This window comes from Heptranchias perlo, chromosome 1 (assembly GCF_035084215.1).
Source record: "Heptranchias perlo isolate sHepPer1 chromosome 1, sHepPer1.hap1, whole genome shotgun sequence".
NCBI lineage: Eukaryota > Metazoa > Chordata > Chondrichthyes > Hexanchiformes > Hexanchidae > Heptranchias > Heptranchias perlo.
In genome coordinates this window covers 142,241,604-142,256,025 of record NC_090325.1, presented here as the reverse complement: position 1 = coordinate 142,256,025, position 14,422 = coordinate 142,241,604, and the positions used below count along the sequence as shown (strand labels likewise).

Here is a 14,422-nt window from a genome sequence, read left to right as displayed (position 1 = left end):
TGCTTTTTAGTGGATATATATTGGCTACTGAGATTTTGGTATTACATTCTTCACTATATTAATTTTATCCCAGCTATGAAGATTCTACTATGAATCAAAGATATCACACATTGAGTCTTTTCAAAATAGTCTTTTGAAGGGGTTAAAAATTCTTTAGATCTCCTGATCCTGATAATCCTGATAAAATCACTTTCTTGTTCAGCTCAGTTTACTATAGAAGGGCAAACCTTATCTAGTTCCCAGCCCAATTTTGCTGCCTACTGATCTTTTGCTATCACTGTGCAGAGCATATTAAGAAATAATACATTTATACTAGTCCAAAAATTTAAACACAGAACATCTTTTAAAATAATTTAGATCATATTTTACTGTGAAATTAGAAAAAAATCTGCATAGTTTTTATACCATTGTAATTTCAGTTAAATGTTAGAACATTCAAATAACGGTTAACAAAATATTTCTGTTTAATCATTACAGATGTTAGAACAGAACTGTCTTTTAACATGTCAACACTCACAGAACAGTAACTCCACACACAAGGACTAAATGGTAAATCTAGCTGTTGTCACTAACATCTCTACACTCACCAGTAACATTATGCCACTTGTTCACAGCAAACAGCCTGCTAGCGGTTACTGTAATAATGGCTGGTACAGCCAGGCCCAGCTGAGTGTTGGCAGCAACATGGGTGACAGGGGAGTTGGATGGGAACTTAAGTACCATGATGACATCCTGCTGCATCTGGTCTGTGAACATCAGAGGAGTCTGCAGGAGGAGATACTGTTCAGTGGCAAAACCCCAAATCAAATACAAATAAAACCAAAAACAAAAACGGTGATGGAGGAAGAGGAGGGAGCAAAAGAGAGGAAAAATGACAAAGAAGAAGAAATAGGTTAGCAACAGGAAATGGAGCATAGGTGTATCTACAGCAAAAGGGGATACACCCCTTACAAGTCTTTTTCCATGAAGTTCTGAGCATAATTAAACAGTTAGCACATTGCTCTCGTGAGAAAAGAGCTTTAATTATTTTAAATAAAGAAAAAGTCTTATTCAGAGCAAAGAATTGAGTTGTTTTTTTTTTAAATCAAAAAAAGCAGAAACATCAAATCTGCATCAAAGTCTCCAAGATATGAGAGACAATTACATGCATTGTAAAATAAACAATAAACTAACATAGGTAAAAAGAAAAGGGTGATTTGTGCTATGGGAGAAAAAAAATCATAACCATTTCTGACAAAGAAGAAACTGAACATAAATAGAAGGGATTAATGCAGATGTATGGACTATAACTTTAAAGAAACATTATAAATAAATAAAAATACTTGCATTTGTCAAGTTGAAACATCTCAAAACATTTCACATACAATTAGTGACTATGTAGGCAAATTATAGCACTTTATACAAAAAGTACAACTAGAGTACAGCAATTCATACATCAATACTCTGAAGATATAAACAGGAAATTGGATTCAACCGGATGTCGTCAGAAGACAAAGTAAAGTAAGAAATATTGCACTGCTATCCGTACTTGCATTGTTAAAGCAGCAATTCGATTTTTGGAGCATAAAGGAAGGTGCAAAAATAAAAAGATGGATAATAAGCTTCAGTGACACCCTTCTGTGAGAGTGGCTAAAAGCCAATCAATATTATGAGTTAATCCTCCCCAGATACTCATTCAATTAAAGGTGTCAGTAATGCCTCATCTGATGTAGCCTCAATTAAATCCAACTATCTGATCCACTGAAAGCACTGGGGGATAAGGCAACAGAAACCTCGGCAGACAAATATGCATTGTGCGTTTGTCTGCTAATTACTACACCTGGCATAAATTACCACTGATGCACTTTGCACAGCACGACACAACCTTATTTTCTAAAATCTGTGCCTCATTTTGAAGGCTAATTTGCTTGGTGAAACAAAATGAATTTTTATTAGGTGACTTAAACAATAAAGGGAATCTATAACTTCAGAAAAAAAGGAAAGCTCTCCATCCTTAAAAGTATTTTAGTAAAATCTTTTCTTTCCACTCCAGCAACAAATACAACATACTTCCTCCCTTTTTCTCCACCATTTCTTAGCTGAGAGGCTAGATAGTTTTGTTGTTCTTCTGCTATACTGCTCTATTTTGAATTACTAGGTGTGAAAGAATAATTTGTGTCTTGATGTTTCTAACCTATCTCAGGCACCTTGGGTGACATCAGGAACTTGTCACATGGGGATCTGGGGGGTGAACCGGTATCCAACTATTGCATGGCACAGAGTCCTAGTAACACTTTGCCATCCAGCTTCCCATTTCTTAAAAGGAGTATGACAGTTTAGGTGGGAATTGCTAGGGATAGAATAGTTAACATTGTGATTCGTAAGCTATCCGTATGCCCAAATAAATTAAAACAAAACTCATTTGTTTGGCATCACATCTTACATGGATAGAAGCAATCTGCCTCCTGTACCTGGCCCTGAGTGTGCACCAAGACAAGCAAGACAAGCACAATACTATGTCAAAATTGAACTTAAACTTATATTGTCTCTAATTTCTGAATACGTACTGCTTTCCCCACTTCTCCCCTTACTCTTTCTCTTCTGAAGCTGTTGTCTCACGCTGGGATATAATTACATAGGTGATGGTGGCCCGCTGGCATCTCAATCATGTGCCTATCCTTATGCGTGAACCTGAGGGACAGTACTCAACAATGTATTCAACCTTGAGGCTATCACAGTCAAGCCTTAACCTGTCCTCTCTTAGCATCCAGAGAAGTACAATTCCAGCAGGGGTCACTGGATAGTGATCATGAGCTAATTTTCTCCACCCTAGCCTGAGGACACTGAGACCAACAGCATTGGCTCTACTGTGATTTACTAACATATACGGAACAGAAATCAAACCTGGGATCTTCAGTGCTCCGTATGGCTTGGTGCTACACCATACAGTACATTTATCCACACGCACCAAGCCATTAGCAGCAACAGCACACTGCTTTTAAAAACATTTACAATACTTTTCAGATAAGTTCCAGAAACGTTGGATGCTTTCCAACATCCATGTTGCGTAACTACATTATTCAGTATCTAACACTGTGGTGACTACAGATTGCAGGCCCTTTTGTAACTACAAAAAAGGTTTCCGTTGACACACATCTAATTGATGTCCTGTGTTGCTGTACCATTTGTCCAGAGTACCTGTTGATACATTGTAATAATTACAGAGGCATGCAAGTCCAAAGCAACACAAATGAGTTTAGCATGAAGACAGTTGGATGTTTCTTCAGAGTACAGAATACCAAACTCCACATTTGGAACCAGCTCTCAAGTGCAACTGGAAATGACTGGTTAATAGCATGCAATATACTTACCACTTGCATGGCAGAGCTTCTGGGAGGATGTGGCTCTATTAAAAGTTGGGAAGGAGTTTGACCAAAGCTTCGAATCTGGGCTTCAACAGCCTGTAGAAAACATACAAGCACATGATAGAAGCGTTGATCACAGGAATCAGAAACTAAATGGTCACCTGAAAATGTCATGCAACACGTCTGGATTGCATCATACTGAAAATCAAGCCCGTATGTTCACTATGGTTGGGAGCTTGGCACTAACACCTAGGATTATCTCATCACTTAACTGTACATGTTATTTCCACGAAACACTCTTAAAACATTCTCATTCCCCCCATTTGATATGAAACAGAGACTGGCAGTTACAGCCATAATTTTGACCTTGCCTTTGTTTTGTCTCTCGGAGTGTACTGCCTTCTGGTTTTGCATTTCTCAGTAAATAAAAGCAGAACTAAACTTAAACATATATTAGCGTTTTCTGTGCCAAATGCCTGATTACAAAGTAACTGAGTGTGGCAATAGTGAAATACAGAATGGTTTATCAGTAGCAGCTTTCTTACTCAACCATCTGCACAAATAAACAAAGGAGTTCAATTTTGTATTCTGTTCAATTTCTGCATCGATTCATAATTCTCTAGTGGAATGATGGCTATTGCAGATCTGACATTTATTTCCAGAATTTATTTAATCCTTTCAGTACTGAAAGCCTTTCGGCATTTTTCAAACTGCACACTCTTCTCATATAGAGGCTGGAAAAATTGTAACTATTTTTACATTATAGAAGTGAAGTTAGGGAAATGTGTAGAGTTCAAGAACAGTAATCCTTGAACAAAGTAAAACAATTACAGTTGCAGAATTTAAAAAAAATTGATGTAGAAATACTATTACAGTCCTCCAAGTGTTAAAGATTTTAGGATTCATCTTAAAACGTAAAGTCATTTTACCCAAACAGAACAAGCATATGCTTCCCAGGATTGGCCTAATTAAAAAATTTTAAAAGGGAGTAGGGAGGGAAATCACTAATGTAGATGTCCCGCGATGAGGAAGGTTGAGACTGTTATAGATCAAGAACAAGTCCAGTATGTAAAGCTCTCCTTCACATGCTCAATTTTTTTCCTGACTATTAGTTTGAAGAGAATTTTAAAAAGGCATGGAAATGAAGAAATGTTGTTCAGCAGTCTGGAGGAGGGTTTTATAGATGCCCCCTCCCACCAAACTGTGATTAAAATTCAACCAAAATAGACCTGTCCAGACCAAGCCAATGGCAGCATTGATCAAAAATATTGTTACAATTCATAGAATCATAGAAGTTTACAACATGGAAACAGGCCCTTCGGCCCAACATGTCCATGTCGCTCAGTTTATACCACTAAGCTAGTCCTAATTGCCTGCACTTGGCCCATATCCCTCTATACCCATCTTACCCATGTAACTGTCCAAATGCTTTTTAAAAGACAAAATTGTACCCGCCTCTACTACTGCCTCTGGCAGCTCGTTCCAGACACTCACCACCCTTTGAGTGAAAAAATTGCCCCTCTGGACCCTTTTGCATCTCTCCCCTCTCACCTTAAATCTATGCCCCCTCGTTATAGACTCCCCTACCTTTGGGAAAAGATTTTGACTATCTACCTTATCTATGCCCCTCATTATTTTATAGACTTCTATAAGATCACCCCGAAACCTCCTACTCTCCAGGGAAAAAAGTCTCAGCCTATCCAACCTCTCCCTATAAGTCAAACCATCAAGTCCCGGTAGCATCCTAGTAAATCTTTTCTGCACTCTTTCTAGTTTAATAATATCCTTTCTATAATAGGGTGACCAGAACTGTACACAGTATTCCAAGTGTGGCCTAACTAATGTCTTGTACAACTTCAACAAGACATCCCAACTGCTGTATTCAATGTTCTGACCAATGAAACCAAGCATGCTGAATGCCTTCTTCACCACCCTATCCACCTGTGACTCCACTTTCAAGGAGCTATGAACCTGTACTCCTAGATCTCTTTGTTCTATAACTCTCCCCAACGCCCTACCATTAACGGAGTAGGTCCTGGCCCGATTCGATCTACCAAAATGCATCACCTCACATTTATCTAAATTAAACTCCATCTGCCATTCATCGGCCCACTGGCCCAATTTATCAAGATCCCGTTGCAATCCGAGATAACCTTCTTCACTGTCCACAATGCCACCAATCTTGGTGTCATCTGCAAACTTACTAACCAATTGAATGGATTCTATAGGAGACAGAGATTGCACGGATTTACTGAGGTCAGTATTCAAAGCGTTTCTTTTCTAAGTTGCAATAAGTTCTTAAAAGAGAGTTTAAGTTCAATGTTTGCCGGACAGGACATCGTAAAGCTGCATTGGCGGCCTCAAACAAATTGCCACAGGCAAATTGATGAAGCATAGATGATGTGGAGAACAGACAGAAGAAATAATAGACATAATATCATTGGGACCTCTGAAGATAATGAAGGAGGTGACATTATTTTCTTTTGCATCAGATTCTACCATAAATTTGGGCCCAAAAGAGAACATCTATCCGATGTTAAAACTGAGCATGTATAATGGTTATCAAATCAATTTCTCAAATGGCTGAGAACAATCGTTCCTAAAATATCATATGTCCAAGAAAGGGACAGAATACTTAATGCTGCAACAAGAGCGATGACATATCAAAAGTAGGCTCATCAAGAAAAGCTTCCAGTAACAGATGCTACTAAAAATAAATTCTAGAGAAAGATCTGAGGTATCTCACATAAGAGCATATGAAATTGTGGGTTTGCCACAGTGGCACAACGTATATTTTACACAGTCGAGGAACTAGAAATTTTACAGACCTCGGCAAGACTTGAAAACAAGATGGCTCGGTTGCAAGGGAAATCCACCCAACTCGCTAATGGTTTTAGATACTGGAGCACATTATTTCATATTTGTACTATTGGTATTTAGACCAATACGGTGGTTATTAGTGGATTCAATAGTGTGCCAATATTTATATTACAGTAGAGTCTTACACAAAGATACATACTCTGGTTCTGAGCAACAAGATAAGAAACAAGCAACCTCTTTTAACAATGTAATGTTGGCAGCTAGTTTATGCTGAAGAATCAACACAGGATTCAGGCAAAGGATTTACCTTTCTTGGTGTGTAAATTTTTTTTAAAAACTCAGTAGCTGATGAAATTCCATAAATGGATCAAATTTCATTGTGTAATGATGAATCTTAAGTTGTTCATTTCAGCAATACAGCCCATTGAAAACATACCATTATCCTCCAATTTGGCATTGTTTTTTTTAATGCTTGCTCTTACAACTAATTCAAAAATAATTAAAGCAATAATGTTTTTGTATTTCTTATTTGAAGACAAGGTGAAAGTCATTGTATATGTAAACTGTCATCTGCACAGAAGTGATCTGACTCTACCCAACTGCTACAGAAATACATGGCCTGGAAAGTACAGGCAACAAAAAGATAGTTTATGCTCCACCTCAATATTTCCATGAGGTTTAACAGTACAGGCTGCTTTATTGAAAGAGGACACGGTATTAGAAGCACTGTGGAAAATTCTTTCCTCCCTTGTGCTGCCAAACTGACAGACAGCTACAATAGGACCTACCTTACTTCAGAAACATGGTATAACCCAGACCTCATGTCTGGAGGTCATCTCCTTCACCAAGCTGTCTGGACTAGGTACAGTAGTAAACAAATTAAAGACCTCTTTAATGGCCAACAGTTCTGTTCTCTCCAGGGGATTGGGGAGAGGGTACAGCATTCCACCATTCAATTTCTAATGATTCACAAACCAAAACATTTTTACAAAAAACGGTCAGAGAAACAAAACTCCTGCCTGCCAAGAAAATAACTCCAGTGGAGACATTCCTGAAAAAAAGAGAAAAGCAGTATTTTCTTACAAATGCCACACTTGGAGAAGACAATTTGAGTCACTTTAAATGCCCCAAACGGGAATGGATATGAGACTGCTCCTCAAACTCTGGCTCTCCACTTGGAACGACATCAACACCTGTTAATCTGAACAACTGCTTTACCCTCACCTTCAATGCTTTTGTCCCGAGATCCTGGACAGTATTTATCCTTGCACAACAGCCAACTCTGTGGCCTCAAATCCGCTAGTCGTAAGCTAAAGTATAGCTGGTGAGTGGCCACTGTGGCTATCCATCATTAAAACAAAGCAACAGTACACCCTGATCACCTCAAGGACTACCGTTGTTCTATGGCCAAGTCCTCTTACTACTCTAAAATCACCCTGAAGAGCAGAAGATTCCTTCTCCGCCACAACAAATTGTCTCCTCTGACTGCTTTCTACCGCGCCCTCCATCTTCACTAAATGTAAGGATGATCGTATGGATTTTGTATATTCAAAACGGTGGGCATTTTTCTATTGCCTCTGACCCCTCTCTCTCTCTTTCAAACTTTCCCTGCTCAATCCACCCTTGGGCATCCACTCCCTTATCCATAGTCTTTCTCCCCCCACCCCGCCTCCCAAAATCACTAAACTAATCTCTTTCTTAAAGCACACCACCTGGTTCCTTGCCTGCCATCGCCCCCAAAATCTCAGGTCTTTACCACATAAGTTCCCCCTTTCACTCTCATGATCACTGATGTCTGTTAGTGTTCTCTGCCCTTTCATTTAGCTCAGTCATCAATGATCCATCTTCAGCTGCGTCATCAATGACATTCCCTCCATCATAAGGTCAGAAATGGGGATGTTCGCTGATGATTGCAGAGTGTTCAGTTCCATTCGCAGCCCCTCAGATAATGAAGCAGTCTGTGCCCGCATGCAGCAAGACCTGGACAACATCTAGGCTTGGGCTGATAAGTGGCAAGTAACATTCGCGCCAGACAAGTGCCAGGCAATGACCATCTCCAATAAGAATCTAATCACCTCTCCTTGACATTTAACGGCATTACTATCACCGAATCCCCCACCATCAACATCCTGGGGGGTCACCAGTGATCAGAAACTTAACTGGATCAGCCACATAAATACTGTGGCTACAAGAGCAGGTGAGAGGCTGGGTATTCTGTGGCGAGTGACTCACCTCCTGACTCCCCAAAGCCTTTCCACCATCTACAAGGCACAAGTCAGGAGTGTGATGGAATACTCTCCACTTGCCTGGATGAGTGCAGCTCCATCACCACTCAAGAAGCTCAACACCATCCAGGACAAAGCAGTCAGCTTGATTGGCACCCCATCCACCACCTTAAACATTCCCTCCCTCCACCACTGGCGCACCGTGGCTGCAGTGTGCACTATCTACAAGATGGAATGCAGCAACTTGCCATGGCTTCATCGACAGCACCTCCCAAACCCGTGACCTCTACCACCTCGAAGGACAAGGACATCAGGCGCATGGAAACACCACCACCTGGACGTTCCCCTCCAAGTCACACTTCATCCCGACTTGGAAATATATCGCCGTTCTTTCATCGTCACTGGGTCAAAATCCTGGAACTCCCTATCTAACAGCATTGTGGGAGAACCTTCACCACACGGACTGCAGTGGCTCAAGGGCAATTAGGGATTGGCAATAAATGCTGGCCTTGCCAGCAACGCCCACATCCCATGAATGAATAAAAAAAAGTTTCTACATCTTTCAAAACCGCTATAATCAACTGCCTCCTCATAAAAACTATTCTTAACCCCTTCAACTATGGCCCAATCTCCAAACCTTTTCTTTCTAAAATCCTGGAATACATTGTTGTTTCGTAACTCTTTCCACTGCCCCACCCCCATGCCACCTCTTTCACCACCTCCCTTTCTCCCTTCAAAAATCTTACAACCTTCCACTTTGTTCCATTCTGACCTTCTTCCTTCCTTTCACCCCACCGTCCCCCGGCTACGTGTCCATTCACTATCCACCATCCTATAAAATGCTCCGAGACGTCACTCTGTACAGAATGAGCCCTATAGTAAGTTGTTGTTGAAAACTCATGGAAAGAGTAAGGTGAAGTAATGGAAAGTGACACCAATAGACTTAAATGCAATTTTAAACAGCAAAACAAAACAAGCTTCTTGTAATGTATTTAAGTAAATAATATAAATGCTGAAGATTTCAAAATAATACACAACCCTTTCTTCGTGCCATCTTTTCAAATTTGAAGAGTTTGATTTTTATTACTGTGATGACTCTCCAGCCCAAGGACCATGACTGTCACTACATGTGAGGCAATTAGGACAAACATGCACTTAAAAGATAAACAAAAAAAAAGTTTTTAAAAATACAGGTGATACACTTAAGGCTCCTGCTGTGATCACTCTTGGGAGCTTCCATTTTACTTTAAAGAAAACAATGCTACAAGCTCAGTAAAATGCAGGTCAGCTTTTTTCTAGTATACAATTGGCCCCACATAAATGTATAATTAATCCAAGTACAGAATACCAATACACCCTATCAAATCCCATTTGTGCTGTGATTCAAGAACATGTTAATACAAAATTATCCTACAGTAAATGATTACCCAATTAGCAGGTTTTTTTTTTAAAAAGACACTAGTCAATCTGATGATAGACTAAATAGATAGTATATTTAGGAACCTAATCACTTATGCATGAAATATATTTTATGAGGTGTCCTCTGTTATTTTGGATTAGATTGAACTGCAGGATAAATGACTGAGCGGACTGTGATGTTGAGATTTGCCAATTGGCTACTTCAACCCAAAATTTATAAAGCTCCTGATTCAAGCAGAAAACATTTCTTGGCAATAAGGTTATGCGTTCATCAAAACCCAACTGTACTTAACTGCCAATTTTGGTCAATAAAACCTCTATTTTTTAGCGTTTACTTACAAACTCAGCTCAAAAAATAGCATGAAGTTTTAAACTAAAGATAGAAATTGGACAGAATAGTTACTAGGAAATGACACCCAAGTACAGCAGTCATTTCCCTCTACTCTTGACTTTTTGAGAGAGCATAAGGGGAGAAAACAACAATACTACAGTTGGGTGCTCAAACTAACTGCAATCTGTAACAATGTCTCCATTTAGTGAGTTTTTAAAAGTGAGTTTAAAAAAATATTATCCTGTCTAATTGGCTCCAGCCTAATATGCCTATTTTAATCAACTAGTTTGCTTTTTAAAATTATCCAGGCAATATCTGGATTGTCAAGTTGTACAACATAATTCAATATAAAGCACCATTGTCCCAAACTGCTTCCATACTTCTACAGTAAAAATTTTGCTTGTAAATATATTTGTGTTAAGTGTATACATGGAGAAAGCTCCTTGTTTGATTGGCTATGTCAGTGTTCCATAAAAGGAAAGGGGCTAGAGAATGACACATGGTAGGTTAATTAGGTTGTGACCATTAAAATTAAAAATTCATATTTCCCAATTTAAAAAAAAATTCTTTAACAATGAACCCATCAACTTACAAAAAAAACTGTTCACAGCAATGTGCAAAGAGCGTGACCATTCAACAGCAGATCCAAAACTAATTAGTATTGTTAGTAAATGACACAAGAAATTTGGGGCTATCTATATTTAATTAATAATAATAAATGGACTGTGGGCATATAAAAAACAAACGTGTGCTCTTTAAGAATAACAGCGGTAACAAAATATTTGACACAATTTTTTTTAAAAATTCATAATATTAATACAATAGCCCTCCTCTTTACAAAGTGTAGGTACATTGTCAAACAAAAAGGAAACACCCCATGGCCTGACCCGTTATTAGCGCTACTCTATTAAACCTAATTTTTGTGGCTGCCAAGGAGAAAAACAGGAAGTAATCATCGTCTGTAAAAACTTGCAATGGTTTCCCCACCAGGGCCCTTCTTACTAACGTAATGTGAGGCAATACATTCCAAACCTATTAAAATGTAGACCTTGCCGGACATGCTCACTCCAGCTACAGCCTTACAGCTGTCTGTCTGCTGTAATATATCCCAGCTGCCAATCTGAAGGAAACCAGCCAGTCACAGCAGAAACAGTTTCACCCAGAACGTTAGCGGCTTCTCCATATTTGCAAATACAGAGATATCCTAGTCAGATAAGCTTAATCAAATCTAGCTGGCCGATCAGCAGCAAAAAGAAAAAGATCGGTTTGTTCATGGAACTTTTGAGGAAAAAAAACTTATTTGAATATTTCACATTTCAAGGATATTTACAATCCCTCCTGGAATTAAACCAAAAAGATTTTTTTTAAATTAACAAATTATAAATCAGAATTTCTGCTTTTCGAATGCTATATGTTCTAGGCCACTTTCTTCCAAAAACAAAACAGCAATCTTCAGTCTATAATCATTTTCTAAATTTTTAAACAGAGGTGATATGTATCTGGACAAGTGATTTAAAATACTGTTCAGAATTTCATTCGCATTGTTCGGGAGTTTTTATGCAAAACTGTGGTACTTGGGCAGCAAATGGAACTAGACACAGTAAGTGTAGGTATATTCACAGCTTCTGCCAGACCATGTCATGCCATGCTGTGTCATAGCAGATCAGTTGTCCTAGCTATTTTTGACAAGTATAATACTAACTCTTTTGTTTAAAAAAGTACAACAACCCATTAGTAGTGAGCAAAGTAGTAACAAAGTCTGACACACCCCAGTTGTTCCTTAGCATTTTGGTGCTAAGTTTATTATTCTGCCCCATGCCTTAGAACATGCAGCCATCTGGCCAGTAATGCTCCAGTAGTTGTTTATAAATTCTACAAAGATTTCAGTAATCCCTACGATACTAAGTATGATGAATTTACAACTCACTGACATTGTTTTCTAAATACTTGATTTCTATCTTTACCCTGGAGACTTCAGCCATGCTTCCACGCCCACCTGCCCAACAAAAGGCAAGGACCTTACTTTCTTTACCAATGACACTAACTAGAAGAGGACCATTTTCCTAAAGGAAAGTGTGTTATGCAAAGTGGTTAACTTTGGACTTTCATCCAGTTTAATTTAATTTGAATAATTCCTAGTTTGCAAAATCAATAAAAGCTTAACATCACACACCTTTAAACCATTGCACTTGTCACAAAGATGGTTCTGTCACAAGTAGGCACAAGAGGCGGCACTGATATCTTTGAGTATTTAAGAAACCCCGTGGAAACTGTAAACTCTCACAGAAATCGTGCAAAGGCTGAACTAACAGCCATACCCAGTTACCAGCATTCAGACATTGCATTGTGGAGAGCAATGAGTGAGAATCAGTATGTAGTCTGATCTGCACCACTGAACCTAATAATTGCAGTCTCACAGTCATACCATGAAAAAGAGTTAATTCTTTCATAAAGTATACATGGTTTCTCTATTTAACCCAATACCAATGATCTGTTGTCCCCTTTCTATGCAATGGAGAGTTAAAGGATTCTGCTTTGAAAGGGGTAAGATAAAGTAACACCAATGTAACTGGTTTTAGTTCCAACTTATAAGTGTTCAAAATATTACCACAAGATGATCATTTAAAGTTATACCTGATGATAGATAAGATTTGTTATAGAGTTTTAAGTAAGGAGGAAAAAAACTGTCAGCCAAACTTTAAAAATCCTTAAAAGGAAACTTGATTCCAATCAGTACTCATGCCTGTTTCAGCTAAACCTCAACCAGGCCGAAAAGCAGTAGCCGATTTCCTGTAATTAATCTAATGTTGCTGATTACTGATTAACAATTGAGCAAATAGTTCAGAAACTCATTTATCCAATCACCAGTGATTGCAACCAAATGTTCTCAAGTTTTACCATATTGGTGCATACAGAAATAAAATTAGCGATGAAAACTGACCAATTTCTTTTCAAGATGCATAATTATTTGGTAAAGATACGGGTGTGAAAAAAACTCAGAATCCATATTTCCAAAATTCGGTCCTTTTGGCTTTGCTTTGTGGTCCTACATTTCAGAGTTTTCTTTGTTTTATTCACACTTGTCCAATCTTGAAATAGATTTGTTATCATGCTTTGAACATGATTACTACTTCATAAGCTATCTCCTCACCAAGCCAAATCATGCACCTAGTGTGTAAAAGTAAAATTATTTAGTTACAATTACACCATGGGCATTATCCTCAGTCAACCACATACTGTTTGATATTAGAGGAGGGGTTGTCTTGAAGCTGAGCATAGCAAAATCCACAAAGACACAATACTGTGTCGTAGAATCTAACCTTAAAGTTTTACTATTTCTAACAGAAAAGCCATAAAACTGCAATTTGAAAAGCACTGCATTTCTTCAAAGCCTATTAAAGTAGCCCCTTGGATTAAGCACAATAATGGCTCATCTAGTCACTGGTACGTTTAGCATTATAACAGATTAGCAAAACAGTGCATGCCAAAGAACTCAATCTTTGCTCATTTATGTAAAAATAATCATGGGTTTAATTGAGTTAATGTAATCAGCTGAAATAATGTTTATGGACATGCATTGTCATCTTTTATCTGAAACAACTAGTCATATGTAGCACTAAATAGATCCCTTCATTAAGAGCAGGGGCACATTAACGACATATATGGGGCTCCTGCCAGGGGAAAGGAGCAGGAGACTACACCTGGAACCCTCCCCCACATCCCTAATCCTCCCCGTCCTCCGGCCATCTTTCCAACAACAGCAGTAGCACCATCAACAGCCCAAGCAAAGGGGCAAGAGCCTTGTTAAAAAAAACATGAGCCATTAGGCGTGACTTGAGTGGGGAGTAATGCAGCCCGGATCCCCATGCCACCTGCCAAAGCCTCGCTCCCTAGCACTTTCTCCGCCAGTCATCATTAGCATCACCAACTTCACCATCATGGTGGGGAAAGAGAAGCAAGACCGGAGATGATAATAATTGCTACCTAACAATACATGCTACACTGTACCATTACTCAGAGGCTTCCTTACAAAGAAGCCGGCAGCCCAGGGACTGGAAACATGAAAGGCTCACACGGGCTACAGGAGTTTCTGAGCTGGAAGTAGCAGACTTTCTTTTAATGAATGGGCGTAGGGGTACGGTTGTGCAGCGGGTGCGGAGAGGCCCCAAATGTTCATAGTACCCAGGACCCCTGGATTCATAGTCCGGCTCTGATTAAGAACACTTCAAAAAAAAATCATGGGTGCATCACTCAAGCTTTGCTCAGTTCTGGCAATTAAAAAA

The 14,422-nt window shown here is 38.9% G+C and overlaps 1 protein-coding gene across 4 annotated transcripts in view; it reads right to left on the bottom strand.

Moving 5' to 3' along the window:
* Positions 1-14,422, bottom strand: part of lrba (LPS-responsive vesicle trafficking, beach and anchor containing) — a 753,934-nt gene that overhangs the window by 71,858 nt on the left and 667,654 nt on the right. For all 4 annotated transcript variants that reach the window (XM_067992149.1, XM_067992164.1, XM_067992158.1 and 1 more), the window contains 2 exons: positions 3,351-3,440; positions 588-765 (listed from right to left, as the gene is read on the bottom strand). In XM_067992149.1, coding sequence (XP_067848250.1) covers positions 588-765; positions 3,351-3,440 — 268 coding nt within the window. The remainder of the gene's footprint in view (positions 1-587; positions 766-3,350; positions 3,441-14,422) is intronic.